The following is a 23,656-nucleotide window of genomic DNA, read 5'->3' as shown; positions in this document are numbered from 1 at the left end:
TTCTAATTTGAGTTCAGTAGGCCTCTTGGCTGGGCAGCGCAGGTGCATCGTATCTTACAAGGCTTTTGAAAATGCTGGGGGAGAGTAAAATGTAGTCAGAGAAGTCTTGCTAAGTTACATAGTGACACTTGAATGAATGTTTACACCTATATTGCATAGTTTAAACCAAATATGGAGGGATAGTCTAGGTGCAAAGTTTGGACCACTTCGTACAGGAGTTTCTAAGCAATTTGAAGCTTCCTCGTTGAAATAATAGTACTTGATTATTCAGAGCATTTTTTTTTCCTCCTGTTAAACTGCTTAACGGCATTTTTGTCATACCACTACATTTATCTTAGCGTATTCAATATGGTACAAAGGAAAATATTTTTATAATTACTGATGAAATACTATAAATAACTTTTATAAAGCTATATTCGTAGTACTTTGTAGTATCTTCATACAGAGCATAAGGTGTAAAACTTGCACTTGAAAGAATGAGAAATCAGAATTGACATTCTTGGAGTTTTCAAGCATGTTAATTGAAGCAACATTGGTGACAATTGACTGGAAATACATGCTCTAGAGAAACTATTTGGTTTTTTATTTTTGAAATAAAATCTCTAAATTTCTTCATAAACATTCCAGACAACAAATGATGAGTATGAATGTTTATTCTTATACAGACATCTGTAGCAGCATTTGTTCCGTAAAAGTGCCTTTTCACTTAAATGTCAGTGGAGGACTACACTGTTAATGTACACATGCCTTCAAGAATAGCAGAACTGATAAATTAAAATAAAAAGTCTCTCTGGTAGTCTTTCACAGATTGTTTAAAGTGTTTTTTGAAAATGGTGGAAGGCAGAATGCTGGTGCTGCTGTAGGCACATTCCCATTCTTCTCCCCCCTCCCCCCCAATATGGGAGCTTGAGCCACCTTCTTAAAATCTTTGATCTAAGTTAGACTTGCTAATTATAAACCAGGTGTGAACAAGTAAAAGAATACTTATTTTCTGATATAGGCTTTGCATAGCCAAGGCATTCAAGGATTTTGAGTTATTTTTCTGGAAGAGTAAGTTGTTTCTGGAACTTCTTGTGGTTCCTTCTTATGTTAAATTGCATCTCTAGACTCTTGCTTGTAATCATTGTAACTAAAACTAAAGTGTGTTCTGAAAGGCTTCCTTTGGAGGCTGCTTTCACTACAGTGTTTAATAAAGCACTAATTTCAGGCATACTACACTTCCATTGTGTTTTAAACTAAACTATAGTCACAGATGCTAGTTGGAACCCAACTAACTAATCCAATGCTCTTTACAGCCCATTTTTCTTTCCATTTGATACCCGTCAAATGCTGTTTTATGTAACTGCTTTTGATCGTGATCGAGCCATGCAAAGACTACTGGATACTAATCCAGAAATCAATCAATCAGATTCTCAGGATAGCAGAGTGGCACCGCGACTGGACAGGAAAAAAGTAGGTATATCTTGTTTAAAAATGGAAGGAATGATCTGTTTATTTTTATATTGTCTTTAAGAATATCATTGTGAGCAAGATTTATTTGTAAAACTTCAGGTTTTGGTAGTATACCGATGAAGGGGAGGGTTGTTTTTAATTCGTTTAAAAGCCCCCCGAGTAGAAAGCACAATGTCTTCTAGGTGTCTGCCACTAGGTGGCAGAAGGGGCTCGAGTATGCTACATTGCTTTCACATCCTGCTTAATTGTGAATTGGAGTCTTCATGTAATTTCTGAAACGATACTCCAAGAATGAACTTTAAGTTTTAGGTTACATTAGTGATATTTCCATATATTAGCTTGTAAACCTCTGTTTTGCTTTATGTAGAATTTCAGAATAATTCAAGCAATAGGATTTAGACCCTTAAGTGTTACCTGAATAAACAAAAACATTGTCCTTGTATTCTGGGAGGGTATTAAACCTCCTGTCACAACATAAGAAGACTAAGCTGTGACTGTTTTAAATTGAGGGAGTCTTGGGTGTCTGCCTTGAGTCTGGAGAGATGTTATCTTAATTTAAGATTTGCTGTATAGTGTAGATCTGCTATATGATTTTGAATACCTTTGGGGAAAAAAGACAAGAGATATGAGAATCTAGTTCAACTAGAATATAGCTTCCAACATGTAGGAAACCCAGTGCTGTTGTGTTGGTTTTTGGTTTGGTTTTTTTCCTTGGTGTTTGTTTTGTTTTTTGAAACCTGCCACTTTCCCTACTAGAGGTGGGATGGTACTTAACCTACTGCAAGGGCAGGGTATAAGGTTATTCCTTTAGGTTGCTGGATTTTGGCATCTTTATTCTGTGTTTTCTTCTCCACATATTAGTTCGAGGTATGTAACATCACATGACAACACTTCTCTGCTATGTTACAGTCCTACTGCCAGATTCTTGGCAAGAGTAGTACCTATTAGTTATACTGATACAAATGTAAGGCATTGATTTTTCATTTTATATCGAACACTTTAATTCTAGTCAGTTTTGATATAGAAGAAGGAATTATTTTGTCAAAGTATAAGCTTACAAATTGTTGAACTGTGGAACTATTAGCATGGGGTGGAAAAACTTGCATAACTAATTTTTTTCCTGTTGTAACTGCCTTGGGAGCTGGGACTTACAGACATAATTTCACTACTTAAAACTTCTCTAATGTGTAGCGCACTGTGAACAGAGATGAGCTGTTGAAACAGGCAGAATCTGTGATGCAGGATCTAGGCAGTTCAAGAGCCATGTTGGAAATCCAGTATGAGAATGAAGTAAGTAATATCAATGCAGTCTAATTTAACCCCTTTTTACTGAAGATTAATACAAAAAAGCTACAACTTTCATAGAATGACTTGGTCAGACTTGTGGTCCTTCCCATTGCTGGTGCCACAAAATTTTATCTATTAATTATCCCTGATCTACTTGGTTGTGATTTTTTTTTTTTTTAGTTGCTAGGAGAAACTTTCTGATCTACTAAATTTCATAATCAGTCTTATTCTGCAGAGCGCTTTTTTCTAACTCTAAGCAAACAGCTGTGTGCGTTTCTTCTATAATATGATCATTAGGTGGTTAATACTTTTAGTCCACTATTATTCCCTCTGATATGTGGTCTTTCCAAGCTGTCTCAGTCCTATTGTAACTGTTGACATAGTTAGGTTCTCTAGATGCCTTTTGCAATGCAGTCTTCTTTATAGCCAATAATGTACTATATTTCTCAGTCTAAGTAAAGATTTTGGTGTTCAAACTGACCTAATGGACTCATTTATTTATCTCATTCTCCCTCCTCTCCCCGTACCCTCCCTCCCCCTTAAGGTTGGCACAGGCCTAGGCCCCACGCTAGAGTTCTATGCACTTGTATCTCAGGAACTACAGAGAGCAGACTTAGGCCTTTGGAGGGGAGAAGAAGTGACTTTAGCCAATCCAAAAGGTAAACGTTTTACTACCTAAACTATCAATATTGATCTAATATTGAATTGATTCTAAGTTGACTTTAATTACGTGAATGGCTTTGATTGAAAGAGCACCTCAGTTTGTGGTCAGATAATATGCCTCACGATAGTGTGTGGTTATCTTTGTGGGTTTTTTCTTAATTTTATAAGAAACTTTAGGTTATGGTGAGGGGTCTGGAGAACAAGTCTTATGAGGAGGAGGGAACTGAACTGGGACTGTTTAGCCTGGAGAAAAGGAGGCTGAGGGGAGACCTCATCGCTCTCTACAACTCCCTGAAAGGAGGTTGTAGCGAGGTGGGTGTCGGTCTCTTCTCCCAAGTAAGAAGTGGTGGAGTCCCCATCCCTGGAAGTATTTAAAAGACGAGTAGATGAGGCACTTAGGGACATGGTTTAGTGGGTGGTGGTGTTGGGTCGACGGTTGGACTCGATGATCTTAGAGGTCTTTTCCAACCTCAATGATTCTATGATTCTATGGTTATCTGATAGCTGCTTTCACACTTGCATCTGGAATGAAACTAGCAGTGTGTGTGTTGAACTTTTTTTTTTTTCTTTCTTTGTCAACAGGAAGCCAGGAAGGTACCAAGTACATCCATAACCTTCAGGGCCTTTTTGCGCTTCCTTTTGGTAGAACAGCCAAGCCAGCTCACATAGCAAAGGTTAAAATGAAGTTCCGCTTTCTGGGAAAACTAATGGCCAAGGCAATCATGGATTTTAGACTGGTGAGAATAAAATGGAAAATGTGATTCTGAAGGGTTAAATGAAAATTCTAGTTCTGACTGTGTTGGGGAAAAAATAGCACTAAGAGTTGCATGGAATTATTTTCAGCTCTAGCAGTTTGGGTGGGGTGGGGAGAGATGCAGCTGAGCTTTTGAGGGGGAAAGGGTAGTGTATATTGAAGATCTTTACAGGGGCTTTTGAGACCGTAGTGAAAAAAGCCAAAAGCCATTGCCTGCCATGTGTTGCAGTCTCTCTCCAGTCTTCTTTAAAGATCATTTGGGGCTTATTATTATTCCAGCTGCTAGCTTGCCGATTGCACTAGGCAGTCAGTTGTGTTTTCTCAACTGCAAATTTCTCAGGTAAAAATGCTCAGACATGGTGTCTTGGTGTGCGCCAGAGCTATGAATTAGTAAATGGTATTCTAGATCTAGTCAAGAGAGAAAATGCAAAAGATATAGTTTTGGAAGACAGGTCAAAACAAAGACAGACTTTTCAAAACAAAGCTTTGATTTCCAGGTGGACCTTCCTCTTGGACTTCCTTTTTATAAATGGATGTTACGACAGGAAACTTCCTTGACATCACATGACTTGTTCAGTATTGATCCAGTAGTAGCCAAATCAATATATCACCTTGAAGATATTGTAAGACAAAAGAAAAGACTTGAACAGGACAAAACACAGGTGGGAAAGTAACCCTAAGAATGGAAGAGTGCATCTGCACAAACGTTTAGATTTTATGAAGTAGCCGTAATTGAGAGTGTATGATAGTGCTTAATACTGATGGTAATAGTGATAATGACTTCATTCTAATAAAAGGAGTAGTTTTAATGTTATTAAATCATTGGCTAGTAATTATAACGCAGTCTTTTTGTAATGTAGACTCTAACATTAGAAATTTATTATGGGATTCTTCTGTGTGATTAAATGCAGGCTAGAAATGGCTAAAACTGCAAGATGTTTGCCTAAGGTAACTCCTCTTTTTGGTTCACTTTGAAAAGCCCGACCGACTTTAATATCAGAGGGAAAAAAAAAAAATCTATCTTTGATCTTTTGAGGGGGAAAGGGTAGTGTATATTGAAGATCTTTACAGGGGCTTTTGAGACCGTAGTGAAAAAAGCCAAAAGCCATTGCCTGCCATGTGTTGCAGTCTCTCTCCAGTCTTCTTTAAAGATCATTTGGGGCTTATTATTATTCCAGCTGCTAGCTTGCCGATTGCACTAGGCAGTCAGTTGTGTTTTCTCAACTGTAAATTTCTCAGGTAAAAATGCTCAGACATGGTGTCTTGGTGTGCGCCAGAGCTATGAATTAGTAAATGGTATTCTAGATCTAGTCAAGAGAGAAAATGCAAAAGATATAGTTTTGGAAGACAGGTCAAAACAAAGACAGACTTTTCAAAACAAAGCTTTGATTTCCAGGTGGACCTTCCTCTTGGACTTCCTTTTTATAAATGGATGTTACGACAGGAAACTTCCTTGACATCACATGACTTGTTCAGTATTGATCCAGTAGTAGCCAAATCAATATATCACCTTGAAGATATTGTAAGACAAAAGAAAAGACTTGAACAGGACAAAACACAGGTGGGAAAGTAACCCTAAGAATGGAAGAGTGCATCTGCACAAACGTTTAGATTTTATGAAGTAGCCGTAATTGAGAGTGTATGATAGTGCTTAATACTGATGGTAATAGTGATAATGACTTCATTCTAATAAAAGGAGTAGTTTTAATGTTATTAAATCATTGGCTAGTAATTATAACGCAGTCTTTTTGTAATGTAGACTCTAACATTAGAAATTTATTATGGGATTCTTCTGTGTGATTAAATGCAGGCTAGAAATGGCTAAAACTGCAAGATGTTTGCCTAAGGTAACTCCTCTTTTTGGTTCACTTTGAAAAGACCGACCGACTTTAATATCAGAGGAAAAAAAAAAATCTATCTTTGATTTTTAAACATTCAAAAGGCTTGGGGTTTTTTTATTAGTTGGTTTAGTAAAATTTTCAGGTTTCCGTAGGGGAGTGCCTCTTGTGGTTTTTTCCTCTCCCACTGAAAGCTGTATGCAGAGTTGGTGTAAACTGGCTTCATGTGTGAGCCATATAAAAGCCACAGGTTCTTTTATAGATACAGAAGAGTCTTAATTTTTCAAGGTTATCAGCTCTTAGCTAAAACTAGTACCATTCACTGTTGCAGAGTAGTGGTAAAAGGTCTTTGGCATGCATGCTCGCTTTCTAGCATCCGATGTTAATAGATGGTAGGTGGTAATAACCTAATTCATACTCTTTAAATACATCTGCTTTGTTACTAGTGAAGTTATTGCAAGCTTGTGGGCCTTTGTTCCTCTTCACCTCACTGTCTCTCTCTCCTTGATCACCACTTTTAATTTCCCAACAAGAGTTTGAAAAACCTGAAACCTGGTGGATGAAAGCTGAAAAATGTCAGTATGCATGCCAAATATGAATGCCATTAACTATTCTAAGGAAAAAACGTAGCCTAAGAGCCTTAGCATATTACTCATCTCCTTCTCTTGCAATAGTATTTTCTAAATAAATAATACGCAAGAAGTTAAAGTAATTCCAAAATTGCTAGGGGAAAAAAGTGTACTGTTACAATCTTTCAAGTTTATCCATTAAGATAGCTTATTTGGTTTGTCTTGGTTTACTGTTATGTATGAAAAATACAGAAGGAAAGCAAGGAGTACTGTAACAGTATTAATAGTAATATTCTTATAGAAATGTTTACTTAGTCAAAACTGCTTTAGAAGTCGTAACTTTTGGATAAGTTAATGTGAATGAATTGTTCTCACTGGTTTTCACTTCCAATTTTTTAGACCAAAGAAAGTCTACAGTATGCGTTGGAGGCTCTGACTATGAATGGCTGCTCAGTGGAAGATCTAGGGCTGGACTTCACACTTCCTGGGTTCCCTAATATAGAACTGAAAAAAGGGGGAAAAGATATACCGGTCACCATCCACAATTTAGAGGAGTATCTCAGAGTACGTAAAAGCAAAGCTAGGACTAAAACTTTCTTTATTCTTTCTCACCTTGCTCCCAAGTAGTTTGTTTCCATATATATCTCTGTTCATTCTCGTGAAGCGGGGCACAGCAATAATTTTCCTACTGATTGTTTCTGTTCTGTACTAGTTTATTACTACAGAAAACTGTTTGAATCCTAGTCAATAGTCAACGCACCTGACTTGAAAATTTTATAGTACAAAAAAGTCTGGTTTATACATCATGAAGTCGTCAGAAGTATGGGTTTTTTTGGATAAAAAGTGTTGTAGTAAGTGGCGTAGTTTGAGCTGTGGACTTTCAGAATCTTTTAACATGTTCCCACATTTGCGTATGATAGTGAATTTTTTTGCAATAGTGATTTAGCACCCATGCCTCAGTGGCATTTGAACTGCTATAATAATAGTGAAATTTTTTTGGAGTAGGACTTAAGAAAACATCAGCTCAGTTGCAAGTCAAAACCCAAAAAACCACAAAACCAAACATATACCACCACCCCCCAACCCATAAAAACCAGGTAAGGAACAGAGAATGAAACAGTACCATAAGTTGACAGTACACCTGCATATTGATTTTACTCCTTTGTCAGAAGGGACATAAAACCTAGAAAAACAAAAGGGTGGTACTGCTGAACAAAGGTAGGAAACTGTTTCTGCATAAGAAAGCGTTAAAGGGAATAGGTTAAAAACAGCCTGGAAAAGAGATGAGGGAAGGAGGGAAGAATGCAATATTATCACATGAAGTCATGAGTGGGATGGAGGTAAGAATGATTGATTGCATCATGAAAAAGACATTATTCCAGTTCCTAAATAATGCATTTTCTGACCAGGTTAGTCTGCTGCCAATTTCACTCTGAGTGCTGTTAAGATTTTCAAGCACTGATAAGAAACATAGCTGCTGATGTGGTAGAAATGATTCAGTAAGGGGCATATAAGCTCCTGGATACCAACTGAGAAATTTGCAAAGTTATTCCATAATCCTTACAACTGAATATTGAGCTGTTGCCATTCATCTTCCAGATTCAAGCTGTTATGCACATATCCAGTTCTGATATCTTTCTTTGTTGAAAGCAAATTCTGCTAGTCAAGAATTACTTATAAAATTAAACATATTTGGATATAAAGCTGTTTGCAGACTTACAGATGGGCAATGCCAACAACCATAGTTTGTTAGAAACAGCATTTGCAGTTTCTATTTACTAAGGAAAGCTGAGCAAGGTTGCTTTCAAGTCTGATTTTTGTACAGTTTGCAGTCAGATTTTTTTCTTCTAGGTAATGCTTATCAGGTATCTGATATGCTGAGAAAGGCTTGCGGACATCTTGGATGTCCTGTAGTTGTCCTATTGCAGGCCTCTGGCATTATAAAGGAAAAGCAGATCACTACAGAAGGCTTGCTTTCTGCTTCTTTCTAAACAACTTTTGAGGCTGTTTTCTTTAAAGGACACCTGTGCAGTTTTTCTATCCTTGTCTTTATATTCCTGCCATATAGAGGAGACTTTAAACTAGGTCCCAGTGATTAGCATTACAGACTTGATGTCAAGGAAACGGAAAAGATTTCAGAGAGAAAATTAGCATCCTCTGTATCACAAGTATGATGAATTGCAATTTAAAATGGTATATTTAATTTATCAGCTAGCCTGTACAGCTCCCTGTGGGTCAGCTGCCCTGCTCTTGAACATGTAATTTTCCTTAAAATCTTGTGTGTGGATTAGCATTAAAAGTAGTTTATAAAGCTAGAATATCCTACTGTTACTCTCCATGCCTCTCCTGCAGTCATGTCATTCCACCCTCCGCCTCCTTTTTTTTCCCTAAGGACGGTTCCCACAGGAGCTACCTTTATCAGAAAGTAGAACTACTTCAGCTACCAGTATAGTGAAAGACTTTATTCTTTCTTCCTTGTGCCTCGCCCCCTTCTCCCCTGTACTACAAAGAAAGAGGCCAACTTGCTTGTTCTAAATTTGTGGACAAGAAGTTTCCGGAGTACAGTTTTTTTTGCCCGACAACTTAATCTCCTCTTTGAATCCACAAGAATACAGTGCAGCTTAATTTTGCCACACACTCCTGGTCATAAAAAGTAATCACAATTCTAAGTCAGCAACTCTGCTACTAGAGTAGCCACAGAATATTCTACATTACAGAACACAATAGAACAGCTTTCTGTTCTGCTGGTGCTTACCAGCTTGCTCTTCAGTATTACAACCTGACGTGTGAAAGGAGGGGTATGTATCGTACCTGAAATTCAATGCCTGACTCTTCTTTTAGGAAAGCTTATCAACAGATCCTAATAGGCTTTCATATCTGACAGCTTTTTGGAACAGGTAACTCTTCAATTATTGGGACAGGGTTAAATACTTGCTTCAGGAGTCCAGCAGTATCAGTGAGGCTTTTAATCATATTCAGATGCACCCTTAGATATCTTTCAAAGATTTTCTCAGCATTCCAGGTCAGAGCATTTAACACATTTAAAAACTAGTAGCTGTGTGTTGACAACACATTTTTTACAACCAGCCTTTATTTCCTGCTAGAGTTGAGGGTAGCCAAGGCAAGTGTAATCGTCAGTAGCACTAACTGACAAACGAATCTGAACTTGGCATGCAATCTACCATGTGTAATGTATTTTTTAATTTTGTGGAGAAATACGAGCTGCAGGAGATTCAAAAGAAATTTGGTCTTGTTTGTGTCATGTCCCCTTCCCTCCTCCCTGGTGATTATTGTTTCAGTATGTGCTGTCCACTTTGGAAGGTGAATTTAATCCCGAGAGGGTAACTGCAGATACAAAAGCAAAACAAAAAAACACACACAAAAAGCCTAGACTACTGTCTTACTGTCTTTTGCCTTATGATTCTTACCAAATCCCAGTAACATGAAATGAAGTTAACTTCTTTTTTTTTCACATGTATTCTTATAATATTAAGCTACTTAATATAACAAAAAGTTTAAAGTTACTTTTTCTAACTATATATTAGAAAAGGGACCCATATGTTTCCATGGGGGAAACTAATGTAATACTGCCAATGATGCCCTGCGGATTTCTGTTTCAGTTGCTGAATTTTAAATGGATATCAGTGTACAGAGAGAACATCTAGATTAGGCTTCTAAAAATATCTAATAAATGTTTAGATTTGTTTTAAAATATTTTGTTAAATAGGATCAGTTTAACCAGCTATTCTGAATTCCATGTATTAACCTTGTTTTGTCAAAAATAAAGGCAAATAAGTTGTTTAAACTCTGCATGAGTTGCATGCTGAGGGTATTCTAAATATGGGGGCGTTAGAACGCCAAATGACTCTTGCTAATTTGCAATGACAGACCACATGAGAAAGTTGTAAAGAAAAAACCCAACAAATTCTGTCTGCATTGCAGCAGCACTGCACTCGCACACATGCAGCAGTATGAGCTTATGAATTAAGGCAGAATGAGGCAATGCTGTAGAGCGGCTCCATGAATCAAAGTTCAAACTCTGCCACAGCTACAGTGAGCATATGGCTAGGCTTCTGTAGGGTTTTTTTCTGCAGCTGTAGTCTTTTGTACAGTACTGATCTTTCCATGCTTCCTTTTATTCAAATGACTTTTTTCTTTTTTTTTTTTCCCCCCCTGCAGTTGGTTATATTCTGGGCGCTAAATGAAGGTGTTGCCAGACAGTTTGACTCATTCAGAGATGGATTTGAATCAGTCTTCCCCCTCAGTCATCTTCAGTACTTCTATCCTGAGGAGGTTGGTAAACCTGTTTTTACTGATGCCTCTATAACCTTACATCTATACACATGGACAGTCTGAACCTAGGTATGCACTGGATGCAGTGCAGTTGTGACAGAGTCTGATTACATTACATTTCTGATGCGTATTACTAAAACTTGGTGTCCTTTAAATTGCATACTTAAGTGTTAAAAGTTTTCTACGTTTGGTGGTCATTTATTTGATGCTTTTATTATGAACAGCTCCATTTTCTTTAAAATTGAGTGTATCCAGCTTTTCTGAGGAAAAAGCGCTTAAACTTATATATGCAGGCTCTCTATTTTGGTATGGATGCTTTAATTAATTCCAGTACCTCTTAATAGCTATGGATGTGGATGCTACCTGGATGCTCAATTAAAAAAAGGTAGTCAGCTCTTTAACAAAGCTTTAGACATTAAGAGGAGATTCAGATGAAGGGGTAGAGAATAAGGATAGTTGGTCTTGTCTTGTTCTCACCACCCACCATATCGGTTTCCTTGTAAAATTCTTGCACTCTTAAGTGGACTGAATTGAGACACAATTATGGTTGTCTGGACTAGAAGAGAGAATGTTTTACTACTCTGCCTTTAGGGAGTTTATTTGAAGACTGTACTTCAAAAGATTTGTTTACCTTCATAAACTTACACCCTTGACTTCATGAAGAAATGTTAAGCATGCTCTGAAGCAGTGTGTTAGCCAAGCCTTTGTGTTACTCTTTTGTTCTTGGTGCTTTGCAATATGAGTCTCTTAAAGCTGAGATCTGTAACTGCTCATAGTGATTCTTCTTCATGCCTCTCTGTTGGTACTACTTCCAAAGAGTACCACAACCTTTTTTTCTGCAACAAATTTTAAGGCTAGTAAAAATGACAGATGAGTCTAGTTTCTCCAGTGTTTTACCCAGACTTCTCCGTTTTGTAGTGTATGTGATGCTGTTCTTCTGTCTTGTCGTCATTTGGCATGGTTTGATGCTTGCTTCTGCTTGGAGACTTTGAAATACGGACAGTAGTCTATTGCTAATCTACTAATACCGTTGATCAAAACTGAGCCATAGGAGTAGTGTGAGATATAATATATCCTTTCCTTAATAGGATATACATGTGTGATCTCGTGTTCTCTTGCTGATAGCTATCCAGCCATTTGAACCTTTTTACAAACCATTCCTAAACTATTTATAAAGAACGTGTAAAATTCTTGTGTTCATGAACAGAACAGCTAGGTGTGTCAAACCTCTGGTTTTATTGGGATCGGGGCCTAACGACTCCTAGTGTGTCCTAGAAGGACATCTGTAGAAGCTTTTAATGTTTTGGCTGTAGCCTGTCATCTCTGCTTGCCCAAGTGCATAGAAAGAATCTAAGTACAAAACGGCTATCTGACAGATCCATCTCTGTCTAATGGTTGACTTTTTTTTTGTCTTTCAAAGAGGAGCTCAGTTCTAAAAAGCAAGTGTAAACACTCTATGCTTCCCGTTCCCCTAGATTTCTTTAAAAATTGTAAGATTTCCAAAAAGTTAAGGCATTTTTGTTTCTCCAGTGTAAATTGCTTATTAGGGCTGTCTCTGTTCTAAGAGAACAGAGATTCTAAGAGACAGATTCAGCATCTTACGTGGTAGTGGATTGTATGCAAAGGCAGTTTCAGCAAATGAGGCTGTCACTGGGATGAAGCTATTGCATTCAAAGAATTTGGGAGGATTGCTTGGGGTGACTGCGGTTGTTTTGCAGCAAGCCATTCCAGAAAGTAGAATGCTGTAATAGTAGTCAGAACGGACAGTACTCGTTCTACCTCAAGTTCTAAAGGGGAAAATTTCCTTCCTTGTTTTTTAATTTTATAGTTGGAGCAGCTCTTGTGCGGCAGTAAAACGGACACTTGGGATGCAAAGACTTTAATGGAATGTTGCAGGCCAGATCACGGTTATACACATGACAGGTAATATGGTGTTGGTCTTGTTAAAAAATAAATATTGGTGCTAGAAAAATATGTATTTAAATAATCTACATATACTGTTATTCAAGCTAAAAGAATTATATGAAATTTATTTGAAAATACTCACACTGCACTGAATATGACTCTGACGCAATTATTTTAACTATAAATAAAATAATAATAGCTTGCTCTTTTCCCCTCCTTAGTCGAGCAGTGAAGTATCTCTTTGAAATTCTCAGTAGCTTTGATAGCGAGCAGCAAAGACTGTTTCTTCAGTTTGTGACGGGTAGCCCCAGACTGCCTGTAGGAGGTAGGTTTTGTTTATTACATACTGCTGTATATGAAATCAGTATTAATGCATTTCAGAATAAGTGGATTATTTCAGTGTAGAAAGAAATTACTTACCTGTGTGTTTTAGAGGTTCATACGTGTTTGACATTTCTAGTTTCAGAAGTGGTTGGGTAGACTTCAGGTAGAATTCTCAAACTTTGTGTTAATCTCATGACATTTAATTCAGTTGACTCTCTCCAGGTTTATGTTACCAGATAATCTACCGGAGGGCAAAAAATAGTTCAAAACTTAAACAAAACTGAAAACCCTTATTACTGCATTCCATGGCTAGAGATGCATTAAGTTATGACAACAACAAAATGATGCATTGCTACCTGGAAACAATAATCTTTTTTTTTTTTTTTTTTTTTTTTCCTAGAAAGGAGACAATACTACCATGGTGATAAACTTTAATTTCTCCCCCTTTTGAATTTCAGAATTTAGATGAGAGGCAGTGAGGAAAACTGAGGAATTTGCTGTCTTTGCTAGGGACCATTATAGAGTACACATTTTACCGTATTCTCAGCTGAACGCTTTGCAAGTAAAAACAGAATTTATGCATCTGTTCCATTACTTATGTTTTTTGGGGTTTGGGGTTTTTTTTTCCTAGTTAAAGAATTGAATTATAAGAGAAAACGTTAGCTGGAGTGAAAAATAAGGTACAACAGTCATAGATAATTTCTGAGAATATTGGAAGATGTGTATGAAACCAACAAACTCTTAAAAATATTGTGATTGGAGTAGGTTTTTTACACATACAGAACACAATTAAAAGCAGATGTGTCTAGCTTATTTTTTTTTAATTCATCTTGGAAAACTAATCTACAGAAAGGATTTTAGGTATTTTTTTAGCTTGCTATATGGCCTTATAAAGCCATATTCTAAAGTTTTAAAAACAGATTAAGAAGTCAGTTATGAGATGCGTGTGTCTGTCACTGTTAGATGTCTGCAGTGTTAACTGTGGGTTTTCAAGAGGAACAACCTTATTCTGAATGTCTTTTCTCATTAATAGGCTTTCGAAGTTTGAATCCTCCGTTGACAATTGTACGCAAGACATTTGAGTCTACAGAGAATCCAGATGATTTCTTGCCCTCAGTAATGACTTGTGTGAACTATCTCAAATTGCCGGACTATTCAACTATCGAGATAATGCGTGAAAAACTCTTGATAGCTGCAAGAGAAGGGCAGCAGTCATTCCATCTTTCCTGATCACAATGAAAAATGCAATGTCTGCCTGTTACAGCAAAAGAGAAACTCATGATTCTTTTCTAAATATATCACCTGAGTCAAGGAAACGTGTTACGCCTTCTTGTTGTAGAAAAACGGCTTGCAGATATAAACAAAGACACTTGGTTGATATTCATTAAAGGCCCCTATGGACTTAAAGTGATCAGGCCCTAAAAGTTGTTGTGACAAGGTTTCTTTAGCAAGTTCTTGTTTAAATTATCATTTATTTGATGAGTGAAGTTTTTAACTTGCTTTGCTGTGTGAAATTTAAAAAGGGATGTTTTTCCAGGCTGGAACAATAAATGTCGCTGTGCAGTTTAATACTGGGCTGTGTGTATCCATCTAGTTAAGTCTGAAGTTTTTCCTCCAAAGACAACTTTTGTACATAAGTACAGAAATGAAAATACACCATGTATTTGACGAATCTAGTTTAGTAGACTAGTTCTGTGTACCCTCACCTGCCTCTAATTTTACCCATCCTCATGTATTGTCTGATGTGCAATTCACTTGGTTCTTTTTGTGTGCAACATTCAACAATTGTTATGTTTTGGTTAGCATGGGCATTTAACTGCTCCATGCCTCTTTCTCTGATTAAGATAATTTAAATTTTACTGAAATCAAATATATATTGTCAATATAATTCAGCCTTTGTAACTAGGTAGAACCTTTCTTATAGCATAGTTTTACTGTAGTGGTAGGATATAATGGCAACAGCCTTTACCAGTCGACGCTCTAGAGCTGTTTACACAGTGATTCAGGCAGCAAAAGCCTCTTACTAGAGGCGAGGAAGAATAATTTCTTTCATGTAGTTGAAGTCCAACAGCTTGGGCTGGCCAGTGTGTATTGTGGTAAGGCCAGAGCATTTCGAATTGATGTAAAGTTTTTTAAAAGACGAATTAGTTGTTTCATTCCCTGTTTGAGTAAACAGTTTTCTTGTTCTTGATAAGTTCCTGGGGTTACTTTTGTAGTTTTTTCTTTCTCCCCCCCACCCCCACCCCCCCCCAGCGCCAGCTTGGAACAAACAGTTCAGCCTTTGTCTTTTGACACAGATAAAGCACCTGTAAGCAATGCTCTGTCCAACTGTTTTATGTGCTGATTTCTCAAATCTGCAATAATTTACTTCATCAGGTTAATGTTTTTACCTGAATATAAATAAAAAAGTTTGCTTCACCTTTTTGTTCATAGTTTTGTACTGTATGCATAAAGTTCAATTGTGTAAATTACTGTAATGCAAGTAAATCATCCTAAAATCTACTTGGCTAACAGCCTGCAACTTGCGGATGATTTACTACTAAAACAAGACCTTTTAAGACCTCCAACTTAGAGGGAAATTTTTTCTTTCTATGGGTTCAAAAAAACGGGCGATTACAAATATTCCTGAGATGTACCTGCTATATAGTTCATCTCTATGAAAATGTGATAGTTACTTACTTTTATTCAACTTTGAGAAATCAAAATTCATTTCAGTGCTTAGAAATTGTTAAATTCTGGCTAATCAGGCTAGTATTTCCCCTAAACTAACAATAACAAGTTTTCTTTTATCTAGCTGAAGAACTTGTACTTCCAGAATATGTATTTCAGTACATGTAATGGACATTCTTCCAGTGAACATTCACAGAATTACATGTGGTTGCTCATACCAGTGCCACTGAAATGTAATGCGAATCTGTCACGAGCATGAGTAGAATGTGAAATCCTTGCACAAAGAACCTGATAACTGAACAGTTTCTACTACCGTATTAAAACTGAAAGAAGGTGCTTCACACTGTACATATAATAATGGTAGTGCACAGTGCGGCATAGTTTTCATAAAACTTCAAGGCAGTGTTTAAACTATGGACTGGTGTTTAAATTGTTCTGATAACTTGATCAAACTGAGCACAAAAAAGTGTTTATAGTGTGTGGATAGCAATTTGTTCACTTTTTAAGGTTCTATATTTTAAAAAAACCTGACTTGTGTAAAAAAAAAAAAAAAAAAAAAGAAAAAAGCTAATATTTTGTATTAAAATATCATGTGTATTGATATTTTTTTACCCATGTTGTCTCCCTCTAGAATCTGGCTTTCATCGACTTTGAAATTTTGAGGAGTTTTCAAATTTCATATATAGCCGTTGTATAACTCTGTTTCAGTGGGAAAATAAGTTGTTGGTTGCCTGTTTAAAAAGGAAGGAAAAAGCCGAGTACCTGTGGTGACAATTGATTTTTGTTGTGCTGGCTGCCATTTTCGGCACGGACCAAGGATGTAGTTGGCCTGAAAAGTGAATGAAACCCTTTTGGGTGACGCTTTTTTTTCCTACCGAGGGCAGCTTTTAGCGTATTAAAAGAGCAGTCTGGCTTAAAAGGTAAAGATAGTAAATTTAAGAATAAACTGAAGAGTCGCAGTTCGCACGACTGCAATACTTGCCTACAAACAGAACGGGTAGTATCTGAGAGTACTTGAGAACAAGTGGAGGGGTGGGGCAAGATCTTAGGGATTCCTCCTTTTCAGGAACTTTGGATTAAGGGAAAAACTCCCTAAAATCAGTCGTAGGTGTGTGCAGGTGCCTGTTGGGGACTGTGTAGCCCTCAGGAGAACATGTAGTCGTCTTAGTACTGAACTGCTTTGTATATCTTTATAAGGTATAATAAAAGGTACAATAAGAAGTCTTATTTTTGCAAATGGAGGCTTTTTTTAACATGGTAAGTTCAACTGGTTTTAGAGAAGACCAGCCATCAGTTACTATTTTGGATGAGTTTCATGTCCTAAATTAATAAGAGCAGCAAAAAAAATCATGCATGGAAAGAAGTGCCATCCAGGCACTGATAGCTGCTACTGAACTTGTGCAGTGATTTCTTTTTTTTTTTTTTTGTTAGATGTTTGCTTTATACAGAAATCTTTTGTGTAGGGAACGTTTAAGTAGTATCACATCTGACATGAATTAGTAAGTTGTAGTGCTTCTTTACTTCACATTTTGTAGGAAGATGTGCAAGAATTAATTCCGAGTATGTGTAAAATCCTCATGCCCATTGCCAAACTCGATCAGATCTTGACGTTTTCATATTCAGACTGCTCGCGTAATTTAATTGCCTAGATTCTTCCTTCTTTCCCCTCAACCATATGTGTTTTGTTTTTGTTTTCCCTGTCTCCTTTCCCTTACTGAGCTCTCCTCTGCCGAGAAGGTGGGTGCCTAAGGGCAGGGAGTGATGAAGTTCCAAGTGCCTGCATCACTTGTGCCCTCTTTTCTGGCCACCGCTGGAGGTAGGTCTGTCATCTGTAGAGTTTCTGGGCCCTGTCCCACCTGTTTTCAGCAACGTGTCTTCAAATGAGTACCACCAGTTCCCATCATCTGAGAAGCCTGTACCTCCGCAGAGGGCTTTCTGACGGGAAATGGAAGTCTGCCTGACTTCAGGGATGATGCCGTGTTTTTAACGTGAACGTGCCTCCCCCAACTCTCAAAATGCTTTTCTGTAGCTAAAGCTGTTAGCAGAATGGGGAAAAATAAAAAGCTTTGCTGAGATTACAATAAAAAGTTTGGAAGGGGTGGGGAAACTTTACTGGTAGTTGAACCTGTTTGGGGCTCTTTGTGTCTCTTCTTCCTCCTTTACTTTCCTAGTCTCTCGATAGCTTGAACTGGAAAACCTCTGTGCCACGTGATCTCTTTCTGTCATCTTGCAGGAATTTCACGGCTGTGTGCTCTCAGCTTGCTGTATCTCTCCCAATGCTTTGTGTTTTTAATAGCTTTTTCTCAGATGAGTGTAGTCGGTTGCCCCAAGAGTAGCAGTAGTCACCCCACCCCAGTGCCCTCGGCACAACAGCCGAAGCTGCAGTCACACGTATTCTAACAGAGCGTTAATGCATGGTTCTACAGCAGATAGGAAACAGATTTCGTAGCTCTTCTGCCTGTGACTAACAGTGAATAGCTCAAGGAATAACTGCTTCAGTGGACTGGGGGTAGAAGATGCCTTTAGAGGAACTCTGCGCCCGTGTCTCCTGGTACTGAACTGCGCATGTATTGATCAGACATCGAGCTGCTTTGGGGGTGGAGGAGCAACAGGTCTTGGGCGTCTCTTCCTTTGCTGTGGGCAGCTGGGGACTCATGAAATCTTGAACCATGAACAGGAGAACTAAGCGGAGGGGAAACGGTGAAGGTACATCCGATATTTTCAAGGCACTAGGTTAAAGTTCCTGATAGCTCTACATCTAGTTTGGCAGCAACGTCTGCAAGCCTGGTTCAAAGAGGAAAAAAACAACAAAACCCAAACCAACAAACATTCTAAAAGGAGTAACAGGAGAGATGAAAGTGTGTGCTGCCCCCCCCCCCCCCCCAAAAAAAAAAAAAAAAAAAAGGGGGGGGGGGGGGTCTGTGACATCTTCCTGTAGTTAAGAAGGAAACTGTCCGGTTGAAGCTGTAAGCAGCACGTTGGGGTAAAGCAACAAGTGGGGTTTGGGGGTTTGTGGTTTTTGTTGGTTTTTTTTTTTGTCCTGTCTGTCTTCATACCCCCACCCCTGTAATATTAGGCTGTGGCTATCGCTAAGACCCCATTAAAGACAGAGGTGGATAAGCCTGAGGGAAAATGTGAGACAGCAGCTGCCCTGCCCTGTTGCCTGAGAACGGGAAGAGGTGGAAGGAGGAGGTTTCCCTTTGTAAAGGTAAACTTAAAAGCAATATATACTGAAAAGCAAGGCAGGTTGATGCTATGGAGATACTTAAAAATACTGCAGTTATCCCATCTCAACAGCTCTTTCCCAAATTATTTCCCAAATATACAACTGAGAGAAAGGTGGAGAGAAAAGATCATGAGATTTCATGAGCTGTCTATAGAGCACTCCTAGCTGCTACCTGCTTTTAACTGTCCTGGATGGTGGGATCCTACAGGAAGGGAAAAGAGGGGATTTTTAGGCTTTCGCCCTAGTATGGAAAGGTACTACAATAAATTAGTATCAGAATTTGTGGTAAATAGCTATTGAACAATATTTTTTGTGGCATTTAACTCTCGGGAGCTGCACATTATGGACTCCTGCTTCGTTCCCCCCTCTTCCCATGGTCTCTTGCGGCTGTTTGGTATGGTGGATGAGGTTAAATATTGAGAGCGTTTAGTGTAATGGTTTCTGGCAGCATCAGGGTACGTTCAATAGATCTTTGGTAAAGTAAAGCCTATGCTTCCAAGGAAGACAGCAACCTTAACTGATGCTTTGTAGTGAGTTAGTGAAATGGGTCATAGGAGTAAAACCAGAATTTAGTTAAGCTTAGTCTGTTTTAGGAGGCCTCTGAGCTACAAGTGATGGGAAACAGGACATTGAGGGCAAACATGTATGTGGCTTTACCCTTCCTTTAGCCGCTACCCAAGGTATTCTAGGCTAAATATAGGCCTGTTCTGACTGCAGCTCTCCTGTTCTTAGGACTTCTTGTATTCAGAAGCCTCTGGCAGGCGGGCGATGCAAGCAGTGATCCAGAAGTAGTTAGCCAGTCTAGGAGGTGGCACTTTATTTCCCAGCCTCCTCTTCCAACCTTTTTTCACAGATTACTTCTATGTATCGAAACTGTCGAGATATTGGCTAAAAAAAATGGAAGTTTCCTACCTGATTATTTCTTTCCTGAAGCCAGTGTTTCCCGCAATCCTATTATCTGTGCTGTGCTTCTCAAACAAATGGCGGTATTTAATTTTTGTGTCTTCACTTGGTAGCTTAATTTACTGAAAGTATTTGAGGTTACTAATCGTTCAGAAAAGTTTCCCACGGTTTTGTTATTTCTTTGGTATGGAAAGGAGCAAGCCTTATTCTGGGACACTAGAAGTATAAATGCTATTCAAAAAGAAGAAAAAAGTCGCTTTAAAATGGTTATCAAACAGCAAAATTCCCCCACCTTTAGTAACACTGAATTCTAAGACGGGTGGCTTCCAATTTATGGCCAGCAGTATCAGCTGCTTCTGCTAGACTAGAAATCAGAGGTGAAGGGAGAAACTGGCCGGAGAGCAGCTCTGCTGAAAAGGGCTGAACGCAGGTCAGCAGCGTGCCCTGCAGCTGCAGCGAAGGAAGGCAGCAGCATCCCACGCTGCGTTAACAGGAGCGCAGCTGGTAGATGGAGGGAAGGGGTTATTCCCCTGGGCTTCGTATCCCCAGAAGAGAGGTGGTGCAGCCTCCCTGGGTTTTTCAAGACCCAACTGGATAAATCTGTTTGTTTTACTACAACGTGCCGCAATTCTAAAATTTAGCTATCTTTACAATTTAAAATGAAGACTGCATGCGGGCATTTACTAATGACTAAGAATAAAAAAAAAAGTTGATATGCACCTTAAATAGTCTTGCGCTGTTTTGCGCTACATCAGTCCTATCAATTTAACTAAGTTCAATAGGAGAACTTTATACGCAGACAGAAAGGTTTTCTAAATTTTCCAATAAAATGAATGGAAATGACAAGGGTCTTCATTGCAGCTGCAGATTATGAGTAATCTCCACTTCAGAGGACTCTGCTTCAACTGACTGAAAATTACAGGCCTTAATTACTTCTGCTTTCTTAAAAGGGTTTCAACTTACAAAAGTTTTTCTGGCATCTTATTTCTGTTCTTAACGTTGAGTGAAGCGGCATTTACCTGTGTTCAGAAGCTGTTGTGTCTCTGTGTTTATCTCTGTCCCAGCAGGTCATCTCCAAGTTCTTCCAGAATAAGTAGTTAATGTGATTTGACAGCAATTATGGACAGATGCCATAATTCCATATACGAGATTTTCTAGAAAGAGCAGTTCTCACAGGTATTAACCAAAAATAACACCCTGAAAACTGCCTAAAAATTGAAAGATTAGGTAGAACTAGGAACGTGAAATGCAAAAGGCAGGAAAAAGTTCTACTCCCATCCCATACATGCAATTTGAAAAATGAGTATTGATAGGTGAGTGACCAAAACAGTGCTGTGTATGTCCACGGTGATGCTCAGGATGTTTCTGATCACGTTATATAACTGACCTTCTGCTTTACTGTGTTCTTGCTAATTTTTAGTAATACGTACCTGCAAAATACATTTTCGACCAAGAGCTCGCTGTGCAGCTTACAGATTAATTTAGCCTTGATCCTATGAAATGTGTTGGCAAAGGGACAGAGAATAAGATGCCGTTTGATATCAGATGCACATTTTTCTGAGACCGTTGTAAATTCCAGCTATCAATAACATTTGATATTGTTTTTGATAGCTGTGGGATGCCTGATTTTGAGTTGATACAGGTCCTGCACGTCCATAAGACTGTAAACAGAAAAAAGTGTAGCAAGAAGCTACCAATTAGCTGAGATCAAGTAGGATTTCACTTTTGTGTATCAATTATTTGGTTAGAGGTATTTCTAGATTCAGCAAGCAATCTTTAATGCAGTTTCACAGAAAAACATTTGTCTTGGGAATGACAGTGAAAACACAATGATGGGAGTTAAAGCTAGAAAGACAGCATGTTATAGGAGGAACATCCATGCTTCATGACCTAACAAAGTTGACGCTTGCAGATAGCTACTGCCCGAGTTCAGTCTCTTCTCTAGCAGCACTGACCTCGGATACGATTTTTACTTCTTTCAAAAGTAAGAGTATCAGTGGTGTACAAGAGAAGTTGCATTAGGTAGGCAGAGCGGACAGCTTTACAGCAAATCCTTCAGCTTGAATGTGGAAGCAGTGTTAGTAATAAAATAGGGGGAGACTGTACAGAACCAACGTGATATAGCTATACGTTACTTTCATCTTCTGTTATCCTTGTTGTTGCTATGTACATTATATGTTACAATTACTGTCCCCATTCTTGGTTTCCTATTTTTCTCCTTTCACAACTTATTTTTCAGTAGTCTTGCACTCAAACACGTTCAGCTGCTACCTTCATACTACTGATGTTCAGGTTTTATCCTTCCGTGCTGGAGCAGACTATTCCTGAACAAATTCCAGTCTTGATGTAACACCACTGATGTTCAGATGTTTAATATTTGTAAGTTCAAAATAAGGCTTTTAATCATTCTTCCACGAGCTTTACCTTTTTTCTTTTTTTTTTATTTTTTTTTTTCCAATACAAGCATCCTTCCTGTCAGTCTGGCCTCAAAAACAGATTCTTGCATCCATACTGGATCTGAATGTGCTGATGCCTTCTGCTTAACAGGTCCTCTCCTATCCACATACATCTTTCGACAGATATATCGTATCCACTGCGTAACTAGCACTTTTGTTTAGGTTTTCATTTTTTTACTAGTAAAGACAACTTTGCTTTGCTTATTCCCGTTCAAGGGACAGATACGCAGACCGCTTTTAGTCTATCGCTTTGCTTGTGTCAACCATCTCTTCTCTCCATGTGTGTATCAGCTCCCTTTTCTCCACCGCGTTAAATGTAAAGTTCCTGTCTTTCGATGCTCCAAAAAAGAACCTTTGTTCCCTCTCCTGTTCTTCATCTCACACCTGTATGTATTCTTAGGTTACCTCAGCCACATTAAAATTAATCTTTAAAAACCATCTTTGCCATACTGTTTACCCCAAAAACGATCATGATAAATGACAATTGCCATCTACGCTTACGGCTTGTTGTGATGTGATGGTCGATATTGTCTCATTGTGTCCTTCGTGCTGTGTTGTTTTTCTGCCATGCCTGGCTTTGCCCTCTCTTGTGCTTTAATGGGGAGCTTTTTATAGTGGGGAGCTTTTGTCCCTTCTATGTACAGCATCAAACAGAACATGGTTGCAAGTAGATTATCTCAGAACTGTTACCCAATCCGGAAATAGGAGCAAAAAATTACCAGCTGCCAGGGATTTTCTTTTTAATCTTTTGTGAGAAAAGAAAAAAAAAAAATCTAACTATTAAACTTTGTTATCTAAGGGAAATAAATTCATTTAATAGCAATAATTCTAGCTTTTTAAGAACTCTCAAATGGAATGAGGCAATGCCAGTTAGTTAGTTAGTTGTCGATATAAATACTTTTATCAAAGATATGATGGCTCTTTCTGTTATTTCTTTTAGGAGGCCTACCTATTTGATTGATTCTTAATTGTGAAAATGCATCTGTTTACACCTGAATCAATGTGAAGATCAGAATAATATATAATACTATGTAATAACATGAAATGTAAAAGACAGTATGTTTAGATGGTTTTAAAAGGTGTTAAGAAATCTAGACTGTATTTGCTTTGTATTATACAATATCAGCAAAGCAGCTTTCCAAAGGGCAAATCTGCACCTTTCGTTCAGTTTTTACGGTAAAATTACTCTCAGGGCCACGTCTTCTTACTTGGTCAAGGCCATTTGTGAAATGTACTGGCAAATTCAAGTTAAGCACTCATCTATGGAGCTTGCCCCACTTTTCGTTTATTGGAGCTTCGTTTAAGTGTATGGCTTT

The 23,656-nt window shown here is 38.2% G+C and overlaps 1 protein-coding gene across 1 annotated transcript in view; it reads left to right on the top strand.

The window, feature by feature from the left end:
- Nucleotides 1-15,503, top strand: part of TRIP12 (thyroid hormone receptor interactor 12) — a 77,239-nt gene extending 61,736 nt beyond the window's left edge. Inside the window, exons 33-42 of the mRNA XM_019474021.1 lie at nucleotides 1,296-1,452; nucleotides 2,644-2,742; nucleotides 3,284-3,398; nucleotides 3,985-4,139; nucleotides 4,654-4,818; nucleotides 6,963-7,127; nucleotides 10,743-10,856; nucleotides 12,685-12,779; nucleotides 12,983-13,086; nucleotides 14,119-15,503. Coding sequence (XP_019329566.1) covers nucleotides 1,296-1,452; nucleotides 2,644-2,742; nucleotides 3,284-3,398; nucleotides 3,985-4,139; nucleotides 4,654-4,818; nucleotides 6,963-7,127; nucleotides 10,743-10,856; nucleotides 12,685-12,779; nucleotides 12,983-13,086; nucleotides 14,119-14,315 — 1,366 coding nt within the window. The 3' untranslated portion in view covers nucleotides 14,316-15,503. The remainder of the gene's footprint in view (nucleotides 1-1,295; nucleotides 1,453-2,643; nucleotides 2,743-3,283; nucleotides 3,399-3,984; nucleotides 4,140-4,653; nucleotides 4,819-6,962; nucleotides 7,128-10,742; nucleotides 10,857-12,684; nucleotides 12,780-12,982; nucleotides 13,087-14,118) is intronic.
- Nucleotides 15,504-23,656: the final 8,153 nt, after the last annotated feature.

The sequence above is a fragment of the Aptenodytes forsteri genome, unplaced genomic scaffold (assembly GCF_000699145.1).
Source record: "Aptenodytes forsteri isolate BGI_AS27 unplaced genomic scaffold, ASM69914v1 Scaffold184, whole genome shotgun sequence".
Lineage (NCBI taxonomy): Eukaryota > Metazoa > Chordata > Aves > Sphenisciformes > Spheniscidae > Aptenodytes > Aptenodytes forsteri.
This window is presented reverse-complemented; position numbering and strand designations above follow the sequence as displayed.